This window comes from Lissotriton vulgaris, chromosome 5 (genome assembly GCF_964263255.1).
Source record: "Lissotriton vulgaris chromosome 5, aLisVul1.2, whole genome shotgun sequence".
Classification (NCBI taxonomy): domain Eukaryota; kingdom Metazoa; phylum Chordata; class Amphibia; order Caudata; family Salamandridae; genus Lissotriton; species Lissotriton vulgaris.
In genome coordinates, this window is record NC_141693.1 from 1,867,009,750 (window position 1) to 1,867,035,401 (window position 25,652).

Sequence of the window (25,652 nt, forward strand, 5' to 3'; positions counted from 1 at the left end):
GACTGTTTGTCTAAAATTTGCCGCAATCTGTATTGCATCTGCATCGTCCTCGTCTTCTGAGAGGGGCAGTGCTTGCTCTAGTGGGTTTATGTCTGTGTTAGTCATTGTGTTATCAGAACATCAAATAACTTTTCAGAGAAACTTAAGATAAGCTTTTTATGCACAATTTAGGACCAATGTGTCCTTCAAGCTTGATAAACCAACAGTCAATAAATACGATTTTTTTGCCTACTCAGCTGTGGCGGAGGTTGTGCCCACCCACTCCAGACTAGGTATGGGCGGAAAATCCGTTTCGCTCGCGGATTTTGCGGATTTTCGGGAAATTCGCAATCCGCGAGATTCGCGAATCTCCCGCAAAATCCGCAAATCCGCGAGCAGCGGATTTTGCTCGCACTGCTCGCACTGTTCGCGTGAGTTCGCGGCTTCCCAGTACAACTTCGCGCCCCGCGAATAAGTGCTAAATTGCAGAAATACGATCTTAGCAAAACTGAAACTACTTACCAGGTTCAAAAGTTCAGGCTCATCATTAGTAGCCATTTCCTGTAGTGCTTCCTGAGGGGCCCCTCCAGAGTTCAGTTGCCAGTTGCAACTATTATGTGACCCTGCTCTGAACCTCAGAATAGTTACACATATGCCACAAAGGTCCTGAATTACAGCTAAGGGAGACAAGCAGGAGCCAGGCTGGAAGTTAAAATCCATTAATCAGCCCCTAATTCATTATTGTCAGTTGGGGCAGGGCAGGTGTTGTAACTAATTTTGCAACAATGAAAGCACTTAGCAAGTGCAAAAGATCACTAATCAGGGCGCACTAAGGAAGCAGGTGCCAGCTAAAAAAATATTCTGTGACACATTAATCAGCCCCAAATTAATTCAGGTCACTTGAGGCAGGGAAGGTGTGCTTTGCTTTGCCGAAAATAATGTACACTGGACAACCAGAGGGTGTGGTGATGAAACAGAGGGTGGCATGGGTGGGCCAGAGGGTGGCATGAGTAGTCAGAGAGTGGCAGTGGTGACAGAGAGTGGCAGTGATGGAGAAGAGTGTCCCAAACAGGTTGGACACGTAGAAACAACAAGTTCGCGAAACTTGCGACCCGACAGGTAAGTTCGCAATTTGCGAAAGTGTACAAAACCCTCGCGAACTGGCAGAAACCCGCGCAAACACAAAAAAAAAAAAATCCGCAAATTCGCGAGAATTCGCGGATTTTGCGGATTGCGAGTTCGCAAATCCGCAAAATTCGCGAACGCGAGATTCGCAAAATTCGCCCATGCTTACTCCAGACATCTCTGGTGTTTTGTGATTAAGGGTCTCTGAGAATAGCACAACTGAACTACTCAGATTCTACTGTTGAATTAGTTCCCAACCAACGTTGGCGGCACCATGTCGTGCAGTTCCTGTATAATCTATTGAGGATCTGCGCATACGGATAACATAAACTGTGGGATTGGTGGCAGACTGATTCTGTGCACCCCCACTAGGTATTTTAGCCTGTCTGTATCAGCTAGCTCATATTACCACTAGAATCTCCTCTTATCGGGGAGAGAAACGTTCTTGGCAACCTCAGAACATGACAACCCTGATCCCTCAGAATTGTGGTAACAATATGCTACCTTTCGCTCAGTCACGCGAACTCACTTAGGTTTTCTCAGAGATACATAGAATAAACATACTGGGCATTTGTCAATAAGAATTTATTGAACAGTTGTTATTCTAGTGTAGAATAGATGAGCTGCAACAACCATTAGACAGTAGCATAGATATATGATTAGAAGTACTATGAAAGTAAAAGGATGGTACAGTTCTACCATCTTGCAGTCGTCATGAATATATACAAGTACATAAAATACATGATAAAAGGTACGTACTCCTTCGATGCCTCCCTAACTAGATGTACCTAAATGTATCTAGCATCTTTGTAGGTGTTATGCCAAGAATCCCTCTAGGATCTAGTCCACCCCATTACCTGCGAATGAGAGAATATGGAACCCCGTACTTGTCTCGAGTTGGACACCCCGCGAGGGATGTTAGACCACTGCAAGCTGGAGTAACTGCATGCAGGAACCTCAGTGTCTCTGGTCAGTGTGTCAGCCGGGAAGTCTTGGTCTCCTCTGCCCATCTAAGCAAGATGTGATGTATATATACCCATAGGTCTCCCCATGGGTCCTACATTGCTGGGTCGGCCTAAAGGATGACGTCGGGCCTGAGTTTATACAGAGATATTATACAGGAGATGGCAGTGCTGCTGTGCTTCCAAGAAACCTCATGCATAATGTATGAGATTCAAACTAGGGAAAACCCGCATTCTGAAAGCAGTGGTGTATCTAGTTAAAAGGTCTGTCCCTAAGATCTGTCCATGGTCTTCGGGCTCCTCAGGTAAGCACAAGAAGTTGAAGAGACGTCATCGCTCTTCCGACTCCCCCTAACGCTCGCGCGTCGCGGCCGGGCGTTCGGGCGACACCGCCCATGCGGCTCCGCTGGAGCCGCGGGCGCTGCGGCCTGCTCCATACCCGACGGTCCCTGGGCAGCACGCGACGCCGGAGGAGATCGAGGCCTTCCTCTCGGCCATGAGGTCGTTCACTCCTCCGTCGGGCTCCGTGGCGCCTTCTGGCTCTGCGGCCCCGACTGGGAGTCCCAGCAGGTCGGGTGCTTCGGCCCCGACGCCGTCGGGTGCTTCGGTTCCGCCGCCGCCGGTGACTTCGGTCCCGGCGCCGCAGGTGACTTCCGTCCCGGCGCCGCAGGCTCCGGCAGGATCCGGCTCCGGATCCGGGTTGCCGCCGGTCGACCTCACGACCTCGCCGGCGCCGGCCCCTAGGGTGTCGCCCCCGGCGCCGCCTTCGGGCGGCGCCGTCCCCGATCCCTCCCTCGATTCGGGTCCTGCACCGGACCGGCGCCGTATCCGACGCCGATGGTAGATTTCTACTTTTATGACCCGGCCCCATCTTTTGGTCCTGAGTATCAGGAGATGGGAGGTGAGGGGGATTGGGAGGGGTCTGAAGACCCTCTGGCACGGGAGTGTCAGTCTTACCAGGACTGGTCAGGAGAGCTAGGGGACGCCAGTGGTCTTGATACCTCGCCCGACACTGGTTTTGTCTCGGTCAGGTTGACGCTGCGGCTTCTGGGGCTGCTTGCCTCCGGCATCCTTCTGGTGCATCACGCCAGGTGGCGGATGCGTGCTCTGCAGTGGGACCTGAAGTTTCAGTGGGCCCAGCATCAGGGCAATTTGTCCGTCCATGTCTTGATCTCGGAGGGCACTGCAAGACAGTTGCAGTGGTGGCTCACGGACCGCGATTGGGTCAGCGGCAGATCCCTCTCCCTACCCCAGCTGGAGCACGTAGTTGTGACGGACGCGTCCCTCCAGGGCTGGGGGGGCCACATGGGAGAGGCGGATATCAGAGGCCTCTGGTCTCCGGCGGAGTCCCAGCTCCACATCAACCTTCTGGAGCTGCGGGCGATCCGACTTGCATTGAAGGCATTCCTCCCCTCTGTCCGGGGGAGTGTAGTGCAGGTGTTCACGGACAACACCACGGCCATGTGGTACTGCAACAAACAGGGCGGGGTGGGGTCGTGGACCCTATGCCAGAAGGCTCTGCGCCTCTGGCAGTGGCTGGAAAATCAGGGCGTGACCCTGGTGGTTCAACACCTGGCAGGTTCTCTGAACGCCAGAGCAGACGAACTCAGCCGTCGGTGCATGATGGATCACGAATGGCGTCTGAACTCGGACGTGGCGCAAGGCCTCTTTCAGCAGTGGGGAGAGCCTTGCTTAGATCTATTCTCCACCGAAGAGAAAGCGCAATGTCATCAGTTCTGCGCGTTGGAATTTCCAAGGCGGCACTCGCTCGGCGACGCTTTTCGTCGCGAGTGGAGCTGCGGTCTGTTGTACGCCTTTCCGCCTATACCACTTCTGCCCAGAGTGCTGAAGAAGATCAAGCGACCGAACCCAAGTTTTCCTTGTGGCTCCGGACTGGGCACGAAGATACTGGTATCCCGAGCTACTCGGTATGTCGGTCGATCCCCTGATTCGTCTGCCTCTTCAAGAGGACCTTCTGTCACAGCAGCAGGGGACGGTCCTCCACCCGAATCTGCCCTGTCTCCACCTCCATGCTTGGAGATTGAGCGGCGACAGTTGAGGCCATTTGACTTGCCTCCTGAAGTTTGCACTGTGATTCTGGCAGCCAGGCGTCTCTCCACAAAGTCGGTATACGCCTGCAGGTGGAACAAATTTGTGGCATGGTGCACAGCAAAGGCTGTGGATCCTCTCTCTGCACCCCTTTCTGAGGTTCTCCTCTTCCTACTTTCTCTTGCCCAGCAGGGCTCTGCTCTGGGCACTATCAAGGGCTACCTTTCTGCCTTTCAGCCTTTTTAAGGCCACCTGATCAGCCATCTTTGTTCAAGTCTCCAATTGTAAATAGGTTCTTGAAGGGCATCACACACATGTTCGCTCCTGTTCTATTCGTGATGCCTCAGTGGGACTTGAACCTTGTACTTACTTATTTGATGTGCGCTCCCTTTGAGCCACTTCATAACTGTCCTCTCCGCCTTCTTACTCTGAAGACTGCTTTCCTGGTTGACATCACGTCTGCCAGGAGGGTGAGTGAGCTCCAGCTCTTTCTTCTAAACCTCCTTTCCTTTCTGTCCATCCGGACAAAGTTGTGTTACGGACTAGACCCTCTTTCCTGCCCAAGGTAGTCACAGCCTTCCACATCGGGCAGTCCATCACCTTGCCCACCTCCTTTCTGCCTCCGCATCCCTTGAAAGAGGAAGAGAGGCTCCACCGTCTGGACCCAAAACGTGCACTCTCCTTCTATCTGGATCGCACTCGCCAGTTCCGGGTGGATGATTGTAGTGGACTGGTGGTTTATGGGGCTTCTGGGAATGTTGTATAGGTCAAGGCATTTGTTCATGTCTTCGCTCGCTATTGTAATGTTCTAGGTTGGAATGTAATGTTATTCTGGAGTGTGTGTTCCCGTGGATTCGATCCGTTGTTGGTGATCTTGATCCGAGGGAAACACACTGCTCCGCACCCGTGGCTTAAGAAACTTGTTAACTTAAATAAAGAAGAGTGAGACAACTCTAATTCTACCTACTTCAGCGTGGAGTCTCCTCTTTAACAATGACCAACTTTTTGTTGGTTACGTGGGCGCTAAGAAAGGTCGAGCGGTGCACAAGTGGACCATCTCTCGGTGGGTCGTTTTGTGCATCAAGGTATGCTACTCCTTGGCTAAGAAGGAGCCTCCTGTTGGGCTGAGGGCCCATTCCACTCGGGCCACGGCGGCTACCACTGCCTTGGGCCGGGGAGTCCCCTTGCAGGACATATGTCAGGCAGCTACGTGGGCCTCGCTGCATACGTTTGCAAGACGCTTCTCCACGCGTCTCAATCGGGTTTTCGACCCAACTTAAGTACTGAGACTGCGCTCCTGGAAGTTTCAGAGATTGTGAAGGAGGTGCTGGATGCCGGAGGCAGGGTGATGTTAGTTATGTTAGACTTGTCGGCGGCTTTTGACACCGTCCCCCATGAGGATCTCCTCACAAGACTACATGACATCGGTCTAGGGGGGACGGTGCTCAACTGGTTTTGTTCTTTCTTAGCCAACCGCCGACAAACGGTCTGGGCCTCTCCTGGATCTGCCGAAATGCCGCCATTGGGAGTTGGAGTTCCTCAGGGCTCAGTACTGAGCCCTACTCTATTTAACATCTTTATGACCCCTCTGGCGACATTGGTGGAGTCCTTCGGGGCCCAGATCGTCTCATATGCTGACGACACCCAGCTTCTCTTCACCTGCCGTAAGAGCGAAGAATTCGATGGGGAAAGTATCCGTGAGTGCCTTGGGGCTGTTTTTAACTGGTTCCAACTGAACAGCCTCAAGTGCAACTCGGATAAATCTGAGATACTTTTCTTTGGCTGCCCATCGGATCCGGATTGGCATGGTTGGTGGCCTGCCGACATATTCCCTCCAGCTCAGTCTTCTGAATGGGCTAAGAACCTGGGAATTAAAATTGACAACGGGCTTACGCTCAAATCCCAGGTGTCAACTCTCACAGGAACATGTTTCGGCATCCTCAGGATGCTTCGAAAGTTTTTTCCATTGCTTTCTGAGGAACATCGGAGAATAACTGTACAGGCCCTCATTGGATCCAGACTGGATTACGCTAACATTCTGTATCTGGGTCTTCCGGAATATCTCTTACAGCGTTTGCAGGTGACTCAGAATGCTGCGGCACGAGCTATTTTTGGCCTGCATCGTCGAGCTAGTGCCTCGAACGTGCTGCAATCTCTCCATTGGCTCCCCATACGGAAGAGGGTAATGTTCAAGGCCTTGACACTAGCCCATAAAGCCCTGCACGCCACAGGTGCAAAATATCTACAGAAGAGGCTGGATTTTTACCGGCCGACGCGATCCTTAAGATCGGAGTCACTGGCACTTGCTGTAGTTCCTCGCATAAAGAAGGCTCGTGTGGGTGGTCGGTCCTTTAGATTCCTGGCCCCTCCGCTGTGGAATTCTTTACCGCTGTCCTTACGGTCCACATCTAATCTGCTTGCCTTTAGGAAGGGTTTAAAGACTTGGTTATTTTCTGTTTAGAGTCTCTCTATTCTTGGGTTCTGTTTTCCTTTTACTGTTGTTATGTTTTTCAGTCTCCTTTCTGGGTCAGGAGCATAAAGCGCTGGGACACTCCTTTGGAGTAGCCGTTGCGCTATAGAAAACCCATAAATAACATAACATAACATAACTACTGCCTGGACAGCCAAGTCCGGAGGGATGGCTTCTTTGGCCGTTCTGTCCTGGAGGACTTTCTGGTGTGATTATTGGTTCGCAGACCCACCACCGGGGTTGGTATTGCTGGGGTATCTATTCTAAGGTAAGGAATCTAATACTAACCTGTTTCTTTCAGATGCACAAGTTACTTACCTTCGGTAATGATATATCTGTAAGAAACAGTAGTTAGTATTAGATTCCTTACTGACCCACCCATCCTCCCCGATCTGCGAACCGATATCTAGTGTTAAGGTCATCCCCTTTCAGGGCCCTAGTTTCATGGCACCAGTGTTGGTTTTTATCATGGCTCTGCGTTTCTGGCGCGGAAAAGCTGTGTATAAGAACTTACGTCAGCGCGCGAGGGAGGCGTCTAAGTACTCCGGTGATGCCATCCCAGCGCCCACGACGCCGACGACGGACGCGGAGCCGCAGACGACGCCTAACAACGCGCAAGCTAACGAAAGGAATCTAATACTAACTACTGTTTCTTACAGATATATCATTACCGAAGGTAAGTAACTTGTGCATTAAGGCCAGGAAGTACCCAAGTGCTAATTCGGGGCATAGGGTGGGTGTGAGTGCCTTGCTCTTATGTAACGGATCCAGCAGCTGCAAGCCGTTGACATTAAGATACTACCTTGCTTCTTGGGGATCACTGTCTGAGAACAATTCAGCTACACTAGCATCGTGGAATGGTGTAGGTTAGATGCCCAGCACCCCAGTTCGGTGGTGTTGCGGCCTGCCAGCCACTGCATTGGCCATCGTATTTGTGTAGCAGTATAATAATGCTCATAGTTAGGAGCTCCCCGGCCACCCTCCGTGATTGGGGCGTAAAGTTTTGTGAGGGCAACTCTGATTCTCATCTTACTCCAGATTAGAGACGTTAGGATGGATTTCAGGTCACAAATCAATTTGCCTGGCAGTGGGAAGGAGAGAGTTGTGAAGAAATACATTTTAGATATGGTTATACACCCCATGGGGGAAAGTGGCAGTTCCGTCCAGAATGACAAGGAGGAGCGAGCGCTAATGATGGCCCTGCCCTGCCCAGATTACCCTCTATTAAGTCCACTTGGAAATGATATATTTGTACTCCCAAGTACATGAGGCAGTCACAAGATCAGGTGAGGGGACTGTGGTAAGCCCAACCTTTGTTCTGAAGTCAAGGACATCATTAGAAATAAGAGAGATTTTCCCCAGGTCACTTTTCGGCCACAGATGTGTTTGTAGTGATCCTGCAGTTTCGGCCACATAACACTGTCCGATGGCCCCAAAGATATATTGGTGCATCATCAGGGTAGAGTGAGACAATGTGCCATTGGTTGTGCGCTTTGATGGCCTAGTCAGTTACCTGGCTATGTATTGCACAGGCCAGAGGCTCCATTGCTAAGGCAAAAATAACTGACGATAGAGGACACCCCTGTCCGAGATCATGTGGCCTGTCTTGACATGCGCCTGATATATTAAAGCTTAATCCATTGTAGGAACCGGGGGCCTATACCATAATCCACTAATGCCGCTATTCTGTACTCCCATCTCAGGGTATCGAATGCCTTTTCTGTTTCTAAAGATGATCCATGTCTGTTCCCCTGCGTTCCTGCCTATTCTAGTAGGAGGAAGAGCCGAGGTAGGTTGAGGCTGGTGTTCCTGTCGGGAATTAATGTGTTCTGGTTGGAATGTACCAGCAGTTGTGTCACTTCCAGTAATCTATTAGCCAGCACCCTACCCAGTATTTTGTAACCTGTATTCAGGAGGGATAGGGGGCGGGAAGATCCCATGTGTAGCGGGCTACATGAAGTAAGGGCGGTAGTATTTATTTATTTATGAAACTTGTAGAGCGCACGGCTACCCCCAACGGGGGTGTCCCGGCGCTAAGACTGTAAGCTGGAAAAGAAAAGAAGTCTAACTAAGCAGATGAGAACAACCAGGTCTTGAGACGGTTGCGAAAGAGTGCTTCAGAGGGGGTGAATCTGAGATCTAACGGTAGGCTGTTCCATAGTTTGGACGTGATGACTGCAAAGGCTCTGCCACCCATTCTAGAGCGGCGGAACCGCGGGACAACAATGAGGCGAAGATTGTTAGATCGTAAGGTTCTGACAGAGTGGGATAGAACTAGTCTCTTTCTTAAGTATTCTGGTCCTGCTCCATTAAGGGCCCGAAAAGCAAGAGTAAGTAGCTTGAACTTAATGCGACTGGCTATTGGGAGCCAGTGGAGCTTCTTGCGATAAATTGAGACCGAGTGCCTATAGGGAATATTGCCAATCAACCTCACAGCCGCGTTCTGAACGATTTGTAAGCGTTCAATCTGATATTGAGGGGCCCCTGCGTAGAGACTGTTGGCATAGTCCAGGTGTGAGGTGATCAGAGCCTGAGTAACAGTTCTACGAGCATCTAGAGGCAGAAAGGGGAAGACCTTTCTCATCATCCGTAGTTTCCAAAAGCAGGCTGCAGTGACTTTATTAATTTGGGGGCCGCAGGAGAGGGTATCGTCAAACTGGAAGCCTAAGTTGCGAGCGGTATGAACAGGGGTAGGGGGGGGGGTCAAGTACCGTAGGCCACCACAAAGGGGATGGTATGCTCTGTTTTTGATTGAAAAACAAAACCTCCGTTTTGTCGGTATTGAGACGAAGATGGTTAGAAGCCATCCAGGAGCATATTTCACCCAGACAGTGTCGGAAGTTGGTGAGGCCGGAGTCAGAGTGATCTCTAAAAGAAAATATAAGCTGTGTATCATCAGCAGAAGAGATCACCCTGACCCCAAAAGATTCCACCACCTTGGCCAGCGGGGCCAGGTAGACATTAAAAAACAATGGGCTCAAGGCCGAGCCCTGCGGGACTCCGCATACAAGTGGTTTGCCTTCAGATTGAAACGGTTTAAGAAGAACCCTCTGAGTTCGTCCTTGAAGAAAGGAGCTAATCCACGACAGTATGCCCCTATCATAAGCTTCTGTGTACAACCGATATAGACGAGGGACCAATTGCATACTAAAAGAAAGATAAAATGTCAGGGGGCATTCATCCATCCCTGGGGTTTTTCTTTTCGCCAGTTTTTTCATGGCTTCGGTTAGCTCGGTTTCCAAGATGGGTGATTCTAGGGCTGTTTGATAGATCTGCGGGATCCTGGGGAGTGTTATTTGTTCTAAGAAGAGCTGGAGTTCTGTTGCATCATATGACAGAGGGGCACTGTATAGGGAGGTGTAGTATTTGTAGAAGGCTGAGTTGATCTTGGCCTGCTTGTTAAAGACAGCCTTCCGAATTATAAATGATGGTAATGGATGTTCGAGATGAATCTGTCTTCAGCAATCAGGCTAAAGTCCTGCCCGCCTTATCCCCCTCCGCATGTCTCCTGGCTATGTATATTTTGTATTCTAAGGCACACAATCAATCTAGCATCATTTTATGAGACATCCTGGCTTGGGCCAGTGTATGCAGGATCAGTGGGTCAGCAAGCAATAGATGCTCGAAGTACTGTACCTCCGTCTCAAGGGCATTCAATTCTCTGTTAAGGGTCATTTGGGCGCCATATACTGCTTTTATCTTGTGTCTGCGCAAGACCGCTTTAAATGCATCCCATTCCACCCCAACTCTAGATGCAGTGCCCTCATTATCCTGAAAGTACGATGTAATAGATTGTGACAGGGAGGTGTGTAATGGGATATCATTGAGTGCCTCTAGGGGCAAGCGCCAAGTGGGGATTCTGGATTTGGTTTCCTCCCATGTCAGCTGTAGTTGTAGAGGGCTGTGATCCAATAATGTACAACCGAGGTATTCCGCATGAGACACCCTGCGAGGGCCTTTTGGGTACAGTATATTAGGTCTATTCTTATGTGTGAGCCGCGCAGTCCAGAAAATCAGGAGTATTCCCTGTTGGTAGGGTATATACTGCGCCATGCATCCTGCAAGTGAACATTGGTGGCCCATGCCTGTAAGTGTTGTGACAGGGTTATAGAATGAGCACCTGGGAGCGGAGGGCCTGAGCGCTCCATATCTAGGTCTGGGGTGCAGTTGAAATCCCCTCCCCAATAAACTGGTACTAAAGGGTCATGTAGCAGCACTGGGGTCAGCGATTGCAGCAATAGGGATTGGCCTGAGTTGGGGCATAGAGTGAGATCAGCGATATCGGTAGGCAATCCAGTACCCCTCCAGTATTGCGTAATGCCCGTCGGGGTCAATTCGGGTGAGGAGTACCTCCAGCGGAGTCCCAGGCACCCCCTATACCAAGGACCCTCCTACGTATCCGGAGTACGTGCTCCCCACTATCGTGTCCCTCCAGTGCTTCTGCATTGAGGCGGGTGTCTGAGTGGTCAGGTGGTCTACCGTGCTGGTAAATTTTCGAAACCCTGCCTGGAATGGAGACACAGCATTATTTTCCTCGGCCCAATCCAAGAGCCTATTGACAACCATCCTCCCAACCACCTTTTGGATGGTGTCGATTAGGCTTATGGGCCTTTAGTTTCCCGGTTGCGATCTGTCTCCTTTCTTAAATACAGGGATTATGACTGCGCCTTGCCATGATGTCGGTACAGTTGCACCCTGTGCAACTGCATTGGCAAGAAGAAATATGTACTTGCTCCAGCGCTCTTTATCATCTATAAAGACGTCCGCTGGCACCCCGTCTAAACCCGGTGCTCTGCCACTAGCCACTGTACCAAGAGCCGTCATGATTTCACTGCTGCTAAAAGAGTTTTCTTTGTAACAGGCAGGCCTAAAGCTGACCATCAGGTTGGCAAGCTGAGTTTGGGCATACTGGGATTTAAAATAGTTGACCCAGTCCTCCTGGGATATATTATTGTTAGGAGGGTCAGATACACCCCCCCTACCCCACTTTACGATGTTCCAGAAGTGCCTTGAGTCTTTTCTATCACTAGCCTCCTTTAACTCTTGCCAATGGAGCTCGTCCCACAGTTTCTTAGCATTTGCTATACTTTTCTTGTACTCTGTTCTGGCAATACGAATGGTCACTAATTGCCTCCCCTTAATAGCTATGCCTAAGGCTAATCGGGCATTCCTACACTCAGTGTTATACCACTTAGCCGGCTTGAGGGTTGCCCCGCTAAACCTCTTCGCAGGTTTCAGGAAATGATCCCTAATGCCTTAGAAGAGGTTTACATGGATTTTAGTTACTTCATCCGTGCATGGGTCAATTGTATTCACTTGCTCAATAGCCATTATGGCTTTATCAACCTCAGCGTTAATACTATCCATGCCATGTTGGTTAGTCATAACATGTACATGTACCCATTGTAGCCTACGCATATCATTTGTAGGAGCAATTATAGGGACACTATCTACCTCAAGGGTAGGGATCGCGTAGTCAGATGTCCACCATTTGTGCTCTACGCACAGCGGATTGTGGTCACTTTCTATTCTCCATTTGACCTCCATGTCACCAACTAGTTAAGAGTTGTGCCACCACAGGCCTAGGTGGGGTTCCTGGTCAGGGGGGGGCCTCTCCGCAGAGAAAAATGTAGATTGCTTGCAATTGAGGACTGTGTTGACCAACCAGCTTTCGAGGTAGAGTTCCATGCTTTAGCCCTCAACGTGCTCAGGGAGGCCCACTATACAGCATTGTTCCATTTGGATCTTCCTTCCTAGTCCTCCACCTGGTCCCAAAGGTATTCCACCTCTTTTTGTAGAGTCTTAAGCTGTTTGTCTGCTGTCTTTCTCGACCCTGTCTTTTAAACGTTTATGATTGTCGCGCATGAGACCAATTTCAGTGCATACTGAGTCTATCTTGGGTCTGAGAGTGGATTTGATTTCCAGAACCGCTGCCAGAAGTTCATCAAAATGATGTGAGGGATCAGGTAGAGCTTCCGGGGTTAGTTTCCTGGTTTGTGCATTATCTGGTGGTCAATCTGCAAGTTTGCGCCCACCCCCAGTTTGTGCCTGGGGTCCCGGCTATCCAGTCTGTTCTTACCCATTCTGAGGGGAGCAGCGTGGGCTGTGAGCCGGACGTTGGGCAGTGACTCTGCAGGGTACCAAGAGGGGGGCAATTTCTGTTGTGGGGTCGTACCCCCTGCAGCATCGGGCTAAGCCTGTGGCCTAATATTTCTGCCCCAGGGAGGGGAGTTGACTCTTGACCCCTCCTGTGCAAGTGGGACATGGGAGATTAATCACTCGGAGTGCACCTCACCACATGTTTTCCACCACCACCCTGGTGTCCGCTGGAACTCCACGTGGCACAGTTTCATAGTTGGGGTCTGTTGTCCAGGCCTTGTTTGAGGCGTGGAGTGGTTCCTTGTTAACCACAACCCATGTGCCCCACCGGAAAAAGAATTATAGGGGGGGGGGAATTGAGGTGGATTGTTCCTTTCTCCCTCAGCTTTGTTGTTTGCAAAAATGTAGTCCCACTTGGTTCAACGGCGGCGAGCATAGGTCCTCACACGCCTGCGCAGTCATAGGCCTCAGGGTCGTACAGTACTACTTTCGTACATCACATCTATAATAATGGGACAGCAGAGTTCCCCATGTATTCCCTGCTGCTAGTCTTGCACAGTGAAAAAGAGGCTCTTCCCCCCGGCCGATCAGCCCATTGCACTGTACCTTATTGCCCCTGATGTGAGATCAGCCGGTGGAGTGTGTGCCCTGCGGGATCCCCGCTGCCTGTGCTGCCTGATGGAGGCACGGCCGGCTGCTAGTGGCTTCCCCTTCCCCCCCGTAGAGGCTGCTCAATTTCACTCCAATGAAGAGGGGAGGGGTGAGGGTGCCGGGCACCGGCAGGCAGCACAGTTATCCTTGGGACCGAAGCACCAGGCGTCTACCGGCCTGTGCCCAGGCCTGTTGCTGCAAATGCACTGCCGCCGTCGGCCCTCCATAACTTCTGGGATTAAATAAACTGCCGGAGTGTAGAGAGCCATCCGGGCTCTCCCCTACAATGTAACGCACCCATGCATCCCTACATCCCTCGGGGCGGGCTCGCTCCGAGGGTATAAAGAAACCCGCGGGAGACCGCTCGAGGTCTTCCCGCCTACCAAGTGAATCCTGCCTCAGGTGTCCTTTATTGTGGCCGAAGCCCTGAGGCCTAGTCGACCATTATACGGAGCTCTTCTGTCCCACCGGGGACTCTGAGAAGTCATGTTGCAGCAGCGCCATCTTCGGTGTCTTGCTCGGTTCAGACGGTGCCCATCCGCATAAGCAGGCAGCACCTCCTGCTGGGGTCTCCATCAGATGTGGTGTGCCACCCGGTCGACCTCCCAGACCGCAGTGCGCTAGTGTCTCCCAGTACGAGCACTGTAAAGGTGCCACTGCTCATCGCATAACTGCAAATAATGCAGGCCAGTCATTCGGCCTCAGGGCCCTGTCGTGTCCCTGGATCGCAGGTGCAAGGTTGCAATAGCGCCTCTGCGAAAGGAACACTCGGGACACGTGTGTTACTGTTCACCGCGTGGTCCGGACTAACTCCGGCCACGCCTCCTTTATTTTTGTAAGCGAGCGTGTTACGTCACGCGCTCGCGTATGCGCACCTCACGGTGCACGATCAACTAGACCGCTAGCTATGCGGTCCAAGACATTACATTCCTTCTAACCTTTATTTTTTTGAAACAACAACAAAACACAGTATTGTCGACAGTCATAATAAATGGAGAATGGCTTTGCAGCCAGTTACCAGCATGTTGAGTAGGCAGTTCATGATCAGCCCAGGGCAAAGTCTGCTAGTTGGGACAACGGAGCCAGATTCCTCCGCAGGCCATACCCCGCCACCTCTCCTCGGGCAGGGACCCTCCGTGGGGTCGCTTGAGGGGGCGCAGGGGTGTAGCTTGACTCCTCGGCGGACCGGTGGGTATTGGGTCTGGGGGTTCTGGATAATGGTGAGCTTGTATCTTTGCCTCCGTCCTGGGCTTCGTAACCATCTTCCCCCTCTACTTCATTGGGTTCACCTAGTTGGCTGGGGGCTTCTTCTTCCGGTTCCTGTGCCGGGGAGCTTGGAGTGTCTGGGTGAGCTCTCTTAAAGAATGACACATTTCGAGTGACGGTTTCAGGTCCTCCTTGAGCTGTTACCATGGTACCTCGGCGGTGTGTGACAAACCAGGGCCGGGGTTCAAATGGGAGCCGGAACTTGCTTCCGGGATATCTGTCCTTCACGTTTACTCGGTCTCTTTCACGAATATCTGGCTCTCTGGCCCCTCGCCTGAAACTGGCGTAATTGTTGGAACGGGTCCTTTTAGAAAGTGTCTTTTGCGGATCCGCCTGGTTCGGCGTCCAGTTTGGAGGGTTGGGGAGTGTATCTCTGACCACTCGACCTAGCGCGGATGGTCCCGGTGCCGCGTCGGTAGTTCGGCGTGGCGTCAGGCGGTACTCTCGCAGAAAAGTGTATATTGCTTTTTCCATCGACACTTCCTCGGCATGGGCTATTCTGATTACCTTGTTCAGTGTGCGCATGAATCTTTCTACCTCCCCGTTGGCTTGAGGCCAGCGGGGGGTCACTTTCCTGTGATGAATTCCCTGCTTCTTAGGTACTCAGCAAACTCCTGTCCGTGGAAGGGAGGTCCGTTGTCCGTCTTAACACTCTCAAAAATGCCATGCGTGGCTATGGTTTTTTCAAACTTGGCAATGACCTCCTTGGCAGTAAGGGTTGTTACAACTTCCACTTCCGGGTACTTGGTAAAATCATCGATGATGACAAGTACATATCTTCCGTCTGGGAGGTGCCCGAAGTCTGCGCTGACCCACTCCCATGGCCTCCGAGGGTTGTCTTCCGTGATGACTGGGGGTGGTCTGTCGGGCTGTCCTGCAGATTGGCACCATTGGCACGCTGTGACTGTTTGTTCCACCAAATGGTCCATTTCCGGAAACCACACTTTGGCACGGAGCCTGCTCTTCGTCTTGACCACACCTTGGTGTCCTCGATGGGCCAACTCTACCGCTTGCAGGGCTAGGCACTCCGGCATCACGATCCTCGGGCCCCTTAGCAGGCACCCTTGATTGTCCAGCGACAATTCCTCTTTCACTCTGAGGAACGCTTCTATGGAGGTCCTGGCTTGTGGTGTTCGCTTGCCCAATGACGCTTGCATTGCTTTCCAGTCGTTGGATTGGATGGCGCTTGCCACCAGCTGCAGCACTTCTTCACTCTTTGTGGCTTCAATGATCATCTCTAGGCTCATAGGTAGAGGTCTCGATCTTTCCATCACAACTTTGACATACTCCTCGGTATCCTCCGCATCTTCTCTTTCTCCTTGGGTGGCAGCTCGAGGGTGTCTTGAGAGATAGTCCGCTGGGTTTGTCGCTCCTGGTCGATATTCCACTTGGTAGTCGTATTCTTGCAGTTGGAGGATCCACTTTTCAATTCTGGGGGGGGGCTTAGACACTGACCCTCGGAATAGGGGGATGAGTGGCTTGTGATCGGTTGATACAGAGAACGGGTGTCCGTACACGTAGACATGAAAGTGTTGGCAGGCCCAGTGGATCGCTATGGCCTCACGTTCTATTTGGGAGTATCTTTGCTCCGTGTCTGTCAACGATCGACTGGTATAGGCTATGGGGGCCCATTCCTCCTCACCTTGGTGTTGCGTCAGGACTGCTCCAAGGCCATATGGGCTGGCGTCAACGGCAATGTTGGTGGGTTTGGCGGGGTCGAAGTATGACAGAGTTCGGTCTGCGGACAGCGCCGCTTTGGTGTCTCTGAATGCTGCCTCTTGCTGTTCACCCCATTGCCAGGGGGTCGCCGACTTGGTCAGTTCTCGGAGAGGTCTGGTGAGGTTTGAGAGATCAGGTATGAATCTTCCGCAGAAGTTTACCATGCCCAGGAAGCTCCTCACTTCCGATACATTCGAGGGGGCTGGCGCGTTCTGCACATCTTTCACTTTGTCAGGGTCCGGCGCTACCCCTTGGTCGGAGAAAGTGTATCCAAAGAAACTGATTTTGTTCTGGAGGAATTGGCACTTCTCCCTGTGTAGCGTTAGGCCTGATTCCTTGATCCGCTGCAGTACTCCCCTTAGCCTCTGGTGGTGCTCTTCGATGGTGTTGGCGTAGACCAGTAGGTCATCCCTGACGTTCAGGACGCCCGGGAGTCCACTCAGCACTTCTCTTATGGTGTTCTGGAAGACTTCTGCGGCGCTGGATATGCCAAAATTGAGACGTTGATAGCGTCTGAGGCCGACGTGTGTGGAGAACGTGGTGATGTAGAGGGAGTCTGGGTGGAGAGGAAGTTGATGATAGCCTGACCGGAGGTCCATTTTTGAGAACCATTGTGCTTCATTTAGTTCTCCTAGGATGTCGTTGATCGTCGGAGTCAGATGTCTCTCCCTCTTAACTGCTGCGTTGGGCAGGCGCATGTCCACACATGACTTGACCGGGTTGTTTAGGCTTGTGTGCTATGACGATCGGGGACACCCACGGTGTCGGTCCGCTCACCTTTTCTATGATGCCCTGTCGTTCTAGGGCTTCCCGTTCTTCCTCTACTTTCTTCCTGAGGTGAAATGCGATTCTTCGGTGCCTGAGTACGACAGGCTGGATCGACCGGTCGATGTGGAGGGATACTTTCTTCCCTTTTAGGCATCCGATGCCCCTGAATACCTCCTCAAAGTCTTCCAAAATCGTGTCCAGTTCTTCCGTTAGCACCGCCATTGCAAAAGAGATTAGTCGGAGTTCTTCAGCTGCTTGCCCACTGAGAAGCATACCGCTGCCTTCTTTGGTAACATATATGGTCCTCTGGACTTTCAATTCTTGATGCTGCAGCTCCGTCCGGAAACAGTCTATCAGTGGTATTGGTGTTTTCTGTCCATACGCGAATACTCTGATCTTCGCGGCTTGCAATGGTGTTTTAGTTCTTAACTGGTTGTACACATCCGCCGCCATGAGTTATATGGATGCTCCGGCATCGATTGTAGCCCTCACTTCTTGGTTGTGTATCTTGATGCGACACTTCGGGAGGCGTCTCTTCTTCCGCAGGGGTTGGTCGATGGCGGAAACATAGTGGACGGGATAGTCATTCGTGTCGTCGTCCATGTCCTCGCTGTCTTGACCTTCCTTTCTTGGACTTGGCTGACCTGCATACTGCCGCAAAGTGGTTCATCCACGAGCTGCACCTTTTTCCTCGCGCCGGACAGTCTTGTATACGGTGTGGTTGACCCCCGCAGTATCTGCAGTTGCTGCGTTTGTCTTGCGGTTTCTTCCCTCCGTAGTGGCATGTCTTGGGCCTTACGACATTGATCTGTTCGACCGTGTTGACCTGCTCCGCTTTCACTGGTCGGTGGAGAGCCGCTTCCATGTGTGACGCTCTTGCCTGGGATAGTTCTTTGGAACGCCCCAGTTTTAGGATGTCTGCCAGCGGTTTCCCATCTTCTTGTAATATCGTCACTCTCAGTTTTGAGGAGTAACATCCCTGTATGATTTGCCCGCGTATTTCCTCTTGCTCATCGCGGAATCCACACGTGCTGGCGAGCTCTTTGAGCCGGCCGTGGAACGCATCCAGCGATTCATCGGCTTCCTGTTTTGCTTGTCGGAAAATGAACCTTTCATAGTCTTTGCTCGCCATTGGTTCAAAGTGCGCATTAAGAGCATTGAGGAGCGTTATGTAGGTTTTTGGGGTGGCCTCTACGATGGTCTTGTAAATTCTGTGAATGTCTTTCCCGCCCAGGTGCAGGAGCAGGGCTCTGCGGCGTTCCCTCGCTGTCCCAGCACCTTCGAAATATATCTGTAGACGATCTGTCCAGTCCTTCCAGCGAGGCGCCAGGGATGCTGGGGCGCCATCTACCACGAACGGCTCAATGGTGGGAATGGACGCCGCCATTTTGGCACGTGGAGGGACCTAGTCTGGTGCCTGGAACACTCTTCCCAGTGTAACTCTGGTGCCGACCCGGTATGGGCTTGCCTCTCGTGTTGGGGTGTTTGATGGCACGTGCTACAGTGTGTGATTTGGCCAGGTAGAATTATATGTAGGCACCGACCTGCCGCCGTCGTGGCTCGCTATTCATCCGCCCCTCCGGGTTGTGGTGTCGTGTTTCAGCGTGCCTCTATCTCTTGGCACCGACTTGCTGCCGTCGTGGCTTAGTATACATCCGCCCCTCCGGGTTGTGATGCCTTAGCGTGCCTCTCTTTCCTCCTTTGTTTGCGCTGTTCCCCTTCAACCATCCGGTTGCTACGCGAGACTATTGGCGTCCCTCAGGAGGCAGCACTGTCCTCAGACAAACGGGGCGCTCCACCACACAGCCTGCATGGGACACAGCCGCAAAGATCACGCCCTGGGGGGAACGCTGCACGTGGAGTCGGCATGCCGCCGGGTCATCCCGTTGTAGGCCCAGCCGCTTGACGGGGCTATGCGCTATCGTGCGTCGCCGAGCGCGGCGTCCGGAGGGCTGCCCGGGGTCACAGCATGGGTCACTTAGCCCCTCGTCGCCATTGTTGTGTCCCTGGATTGCAGGCGCAAGGTTGCAATAGCGCCGCTGCGAAAGGAGCACTCGGGACACGCGTGTTACTGTTCACCGCGTGGTCCGGACTAACTCCGGCCACGCCTCCTTTATTTTTATAAGCGAGCGCGTTACGTCACGCGCTCGCGTATGCGCACCTCACGGTGCACGATCAACTAGACTGCTGGCTATGCGGTCCAAGACATTACAGGCCCCTGTGGAATGGTTATTGTGGCAGGATGTTGAACAGGCTGCAGCGGAGTTACTCAGCGTGCGTCCGCTCCGGTCCCCATCTTGGCAACTCCCCCAACTCAGATATGTTATTTAACAAAAGGACCTTTCTTATTTGGCAATCTTGAGGACATTCTGAATCTTTGAAATTATCTGAAACATAGTTTATACCGGATTGACGTCAGAGTCAGTGTCTTGCTGATTGGCCTTGCAAATTGTAGAGACTAGGCCAGATGAAGCAATGTCGAGAAATGCTTCGGATGAGCACCCCCTCAGCACCTTCTCTGAATTAGTGTAATTCATGACAAGGCACCAGGGTATACAAAATGGTTACTGTCATGGTATTATTGCATGCTGTTGTTCAGCGCTTTTGGTTCCCTCTTCATGCATCAGTTGGATACAAAAAATGTAAGGAGCCAACCTTAGTGCCCCATTCAGTGCATTATACAGACCAGTCATCACTTCTTGCATCAGTAGTTGCAAATTGAGTTGCATGTTTCCACAGGTTGTTTCTTAAAAACTCTTGCTTGAGGAACATTTTGTGGAATCCAGTTTGGCACCACGGAATATTCATAAGGTGATGGTTCTGCACCAGGTTGCAATATCCACCAGAAATATTGTTACTGAAGTTAAGTAACTATTGATTTTCTAAACACAGTCCTGTTGCATCTATGCTGGAGAACCATATTTACACGTAGGTAATTTAATTTTGTATACCAATTGATGTCACATTATGAAATGTGTTAACTTAATATTTGCTCCCACATTGGTTCTGGAGGTATATTATCAGGTTTAAGTGTATAGAATGAAGTGACATCACATGCACTAGAAAAAAATGGAAGATGGTCTTTGAGCAATGTAGCACATAGTGTTTGGTTCATTGGTCTCATCAACTAACATACCCTAGTTGTAAAATGAAGCATGCTGATCATGTAGTCTAAATGTCAGCCTTTGAAACTTCTATCCTGTCAATGTGAATGTAATGTACACTACTCTCTGTGGCTCTCAGCCGCCAAATTCTTTCATTTCCTGTTTTTCTTTTAGGGCAAAGCTACGTGAATTTAACTGAAACCGGAAAGCTTGCCTTGAAGTACTTAACAAAAGATATGTCTGGTGCTTACATGTGCACACTTTCATACACAAGCTTCAGTAATAATGTTTTGGAAGAGAAAGAAAAATTCAAGGCTTATAAATTTATTGTACTGGGTAAGTACAACAATTATCCTTCTTTTAAATTGACTTTTGCTGATGAAGGTAAATTAATTACAATTATCTGTTGATCTGTGTCATCAATTTAAAAGGGCTTTTAGAAAACATGGTGTTAAAAGTAGACAGCTAAAATATCTCAACCTTTCATAACTCTTATCCTTACTAATCCATCATTTACATCTACATCTTAAATTCTTGAAGAAGGACAACACTTTTTAACCCGCCAGATTCACCCCTTATAACCAACAGGTTGGAGTTTTGGTATTTGACATGAATTTTATTTTTCTGCATTAAGGTTTCTAGCCACTAAACACTAAGCAGTACCAATATGTTTTTCTATGTTTAGGTATTTTTCTATACAGACCTCAAGCTAGGGTGTTTGTGTATTTTAGAAGGCAAGGCCCAGAAAAGACTGTAATTTGCAGTTTTCATTTTGCATTGTGAATCCCACTTTTCAAAATTGAAAGCAACATTGAAGCTTTCAGTGCCAATACATTAATCATGATTTCAATGTTTTCCATTGATATTGAGAATACCTGTCATCAAGGAGACTGACATTCAAGAACATTACGCCATTCGAGAAACGTTGAAACCTATGCTAATGTCTTGTATAAAGGCATTCGATATTGAGAGTTCTATGAGTCTTGAAAATGAGTTGGTTCACTCTCCCTCTTCTAAACCTGTGGAGCAATGTCACTTAAAATGTATGATAAAAATTGTACCTGCAACCCAGGGGACCTCGAAGAGAAGGCACCCACAAATGCACACTTCAATGTCCCAACTACAGAAAATTACTAGGGAGAGGCCTCCTCTGCATATTGGATAAGGACTCCCCAACATAGAGTACCTTCTTCATTAAAGCAGAGAACAAAGAGTCAATGTCATGCTAATCACCCTGAGGAAACTGGTAGCTTACGTTTGCAAAAAGATTGTGTAGGAAAGTAGGATCTGTTTTTATGGTCACCCCCGCTTTATGCTAGTGTCATTATGCTTTTCTTACTAGTCTGGCTGGGAGTCTACTAACCAGGTCAACAGTCTCTATACTTCTTCCTAAATTGGCAAGATTAGTACTTAGGTACACTCCAGATTGGCTACTGGTGTACCCAGATAAGTCCCTACTATAGGCTACTAAGGTACCCAGGGCATAGGTACATCCGGGGTCTCCCATGGGCTGAAGCATGTATCATGCCACCCATGAGAGAACACTCAAATTGTGACTACGGGCCTGCCATTGCGGCCTATGTATGCTGGTGCTAGCACCACTTACGACAGATATAGGTTCCTTATACCTGAGGTCACTGCACCTAAAACGTATAAGTCTCCCCTAAGGAAGCCCTTTCAATCCTGAAGGCAGGGTGCTCAGTTCTAAGTGGGAGGGTACCCCTCCATGAGAAACCCGTTGAGTCCACTCTCCCGGGTTGTAAGTGCATCAGCCATTAGGACATATAAAGTGGCCATGCGTCATTATGTGATGACTATCTCTAAACTGACTTTAACGAACCCTGCCATGTTTGGTATCAACCATGTTGAAATCATACCCCCACACTGTAAAGCTCCTCTGGGAGGCCCTCAGTTCTCCCGGTGCCAGTCTTCTAGAACTCGACAGCAGGCTAGGGCTACTGCTGACCAGAGAGACGATACTGCCCTCCTGCTGCTGAGCCAAGCTCGGGCAGGGTAATGCAGAACAATAGGTATCCTGTTACAGGGAGGTTTGACCACCTCCCAGACAGGGTTTAGTGAATTGGGACAGGGTGGGGTGCTTGCCAGCGCCATGGAGTCTGCTTGAAGGGCACATTTGGTGCCCTCCTTGCATACTCCAGGTCAAACCAGTTCAGGGAGCTGTTGGCTACCACTCTGGCGCAAAACTGGACAAAGGACATGGGAGTATCCTCCCCACTGTCCAGCCCCTCCTCTGAGCGGGACCCTTGAATCTTCCCAACCCTTTCCTAAGGGTACTTAAGGGCTTCCCTGTGGGTGGGTCCTTAGATTCATCGTTGGACAAGATTCAGGTCACATACCATTTCAGCTTTGACCGTCTGGGCACTCTGGTCCTCCCTGGACTTTGCGTTGGGAACCAAGACTTCAACTGGTAAGACTCCTGCTGGTCCTGGTTCATCGTCCTGCAAGTCTGCTGTGACTTCTGTGCTTGTGCTCCACACAGGTTCTTTACAGGGCCTGTGGACATCGAAGAGACCTGAAGGAATCTCCCTTGGAGTGAAGGAGTCACTCCCCGGCATCTACAGGCACCACAATGCATCCGACTGGTCTGCTGATCCTGGACTCTCACATACTTCAAAAGGCTCAGAGACACAGGTGGTGGTTCTGCTACTCCCTCAAGGCCTGCACTGTCTTCTCATTGAGTTTGAGACCAGTATCCCTTGTCAGGACTTCTGAAACAGAACCCCTGTGCACTGCATCAACTTGTCGTTTCCAAGGCTTGTTGACTCTCTCCTCCAGAGATCTTCGGGCTCCACGAAGCTCCAACCTCAAGAATCACCTGCAGCTAAGATCTTTGTCTGCTCCGCATCCTTTGCATCATGGGCCTTCACCAATGGTGAGCTGCTCGAGGTACTCTTGTGACTCCTGTGCCTGTGACCCGTGGGTCCTCTCGAGGGTCTTCTTTGGCTGCAGTGGGATCCCCTAAATTGCTCAGGCCTGCTCTGACCTACCTGCTTTTTGTCAGTCACTTGGACCTCGCTGGACTTGACACTGCACCTTTTTAGTTGACTACATTGATTGCTGGTACCGAGGCTTGTTGGTGCTTTTGACGAACACTGACCCCTTGGCTCTCGACATCCGACCTGGGAAACCTTGTGAATGGTTCCTGGTTGTCTACCGCGTTGCCTGGTTCGCACAGCTGCAACTTCAAGGGCACTGTCAACCTTTCCTGCATCTCTAACATCGGTGGGCATTCGTCTTCTGTACCCCTTTGTCACTCCTGAGTGGCATAGACTATGTCCCCTCTGCTTGCCTGTACCTCTCAATCTGATTCCACCCTTGGGTTTCACCAGACTCCTTTGTCTTCTTCTTCAACTGCATCTTTCCTGAAGTCCTCCATTGTGGTTTACGGCGGTGTCCGACATCACTTGACAACTATGCACCCGGCTGCCCTGTTGTAGGTATTCTGGTTTTTGGGGTAGCCACGGGTGGAATGGAATGGAATGGAATAGATACTTGTATAGCACAAAACTGCCACCCTACGGGTATCCTGGCGGTTGGATCAAAGATAGCATCAATAGCACAGTCAGTTGTTAATAGCAGAGGAGATAAGAAGCGTTCCTTGGAAAGAGCCAGGGTGGGGTGACTCTCCAACCTTCCATCTTCCACAGGGTTTATTTAGGGTCCACTAGGAAGGATCTTTCTTTTTTTAAATTGCCACTCTGCACACAACCTCTGTGTGGTACGTAGATACTCCCCTAGGGTGGTTCCTTGGGTCTCCGGCTCTTCTACGTATTCTGGGTCCATATTTGACTTGTGTAATGGTTCGCATTCCACTATTTTAGTATATGGTTTGGTCTCCCCCTGGAGACCATTGTGTGTTTGTGCTAATTACATTTTCTATTTCCTAAGTATTGTGTACATTTTGTGTATATCTCCTGGTAGGAGATAATATAATGTGTTAGTGAGTGTTTGTAATAAAATACATATTTTTAAAACTACACTCTGTGATTCATTTTCACTTAACCTATACCATAGGAATAAGTACTGGTGAAACAAGTTGCTTTACACTCCTTCTGGAAGAAGCCTGAAGGCTGCACTCCACAGCTACCACTTAGAGATCTGTCTAAGGTTGTTTAAGACCACCAAAATCACCATAAGGGTTGCCTGGATTAATGCAGGGTGCTACACTTACATAATTGAGCAGAATATACTAAGCCAGCCTCTCACATTGGTGTGCAGTGTTTGGGATCCAAGCCAGCATTGTTTTACCAGCTAATCTAGGTGTGGATTAATTGAACAATCATCACTAGCACTAGGCACATATAATATTTAGATAGACTACGTTCTACTGCACTTATAGATTGGTTGATAAGGGTCTAGCACAACCCTTGCCCAATCTGAGAAAGTTTAGTTTCCACTAGGGTAGGTTGGTTCAGCACCACACTACACCTTACATGTCTTTAGTAATGGACCCAAATAGGGCCCAGTCTTCTAGATACAGTGGCCTTAATTTCCAGGAACTAAGGTCCCTGCGTACTTGTAGGAGGTTAAAGACAGGTAGCAATCCAACCACTAAGCATCTGTTAGAGCTGCTTATCCTAGATGATCTCCAGAACACTGACAGGCCAGGGGATCAGGACAAAGTGGATGGAGATGCTCCAGAACATGGGGCAGAAGGGGTAACCCGAAGTGGTCCTAATTCTGAGCATAATCAAGAGGACTCTGAAGACTCCACCTCGATTAACTCTGATCCAGGTAGTGCAGATGGCACAGAGGGTATCCCTAGAAGTAGGTCCCCCTTTATTCCTCCTGGGAGGTTCCAGACTCCAGAGTAGGCAGAGGAGATCTAGATCTCCATCTGCTGACTCCAATGCTTCAGGAATTCCATAGAGACCTCAATATCTAGCCAGAGAGAGGACTCCTTACAGAGGGAATACCACCTGATCAAACTTTGGAGAGTTAGACTCAAGCGGAGGCTAGATCATCAACAATCCCATATTTGTCCTAGCTTTTTGGACTTCCAGGGCCTCTTTGTCCAGAAGAGGCCCTGGAAGTCCAAAAAGCTAAGAAAAATATGGGATTAGATTCCAATGGTGGCAGCCCAAGTGTCCCTAGAATCAGTTAACCATCCTTTGAAACTAGGAACCTGAGTAGGATAGTCCCTCCGGACCAGGAGGGGGATAACATTCAGAAATTGATGTCTGTGCCTTAGAGAGGGCCTGTAATATTCAGAAGGTCACTCAAGGGCAGTGGGCAGCAATCCTGTGGCTTTCCTTTGCTAACAAAGAAAGAGATAAGATCCTCACTGTTAGAGACGATGTTGACAAGTTTTGTATTTTTTTATTACATTTTATTAAACAAGGAAAATAAGAACATTTTACACCACAACCAGGTATTACAATTGCATGTTATATCTTTCAGTATATTATCTAGCAAAATGACAGAATAAATAGATTTCCA

General features: G+C 50.1%; 1 protein-coding gene across 1 annotated transcript in view; it reads left to right on the forward strand.

Annotated features, from left to right (window-relative positions):
- The window catches only part of ZPBP2 (zona pellucida binding protein 2), a 901,537-nt gene that overhangs the window by 269,774 nt on the left and 606,111 nt on the right, over positions 1-25,652 (forward strand). The window contains exon 4 of the mRNA XM_086920529.1: positions 20,367-20,528. Coding sequence (XP_086776655.1) covers positions 20,367-20,528 — 162 coding nt within the window. The remainder of the gene's footprint in view (positions 1-20,366; positions 20,529-25,652) is intronic.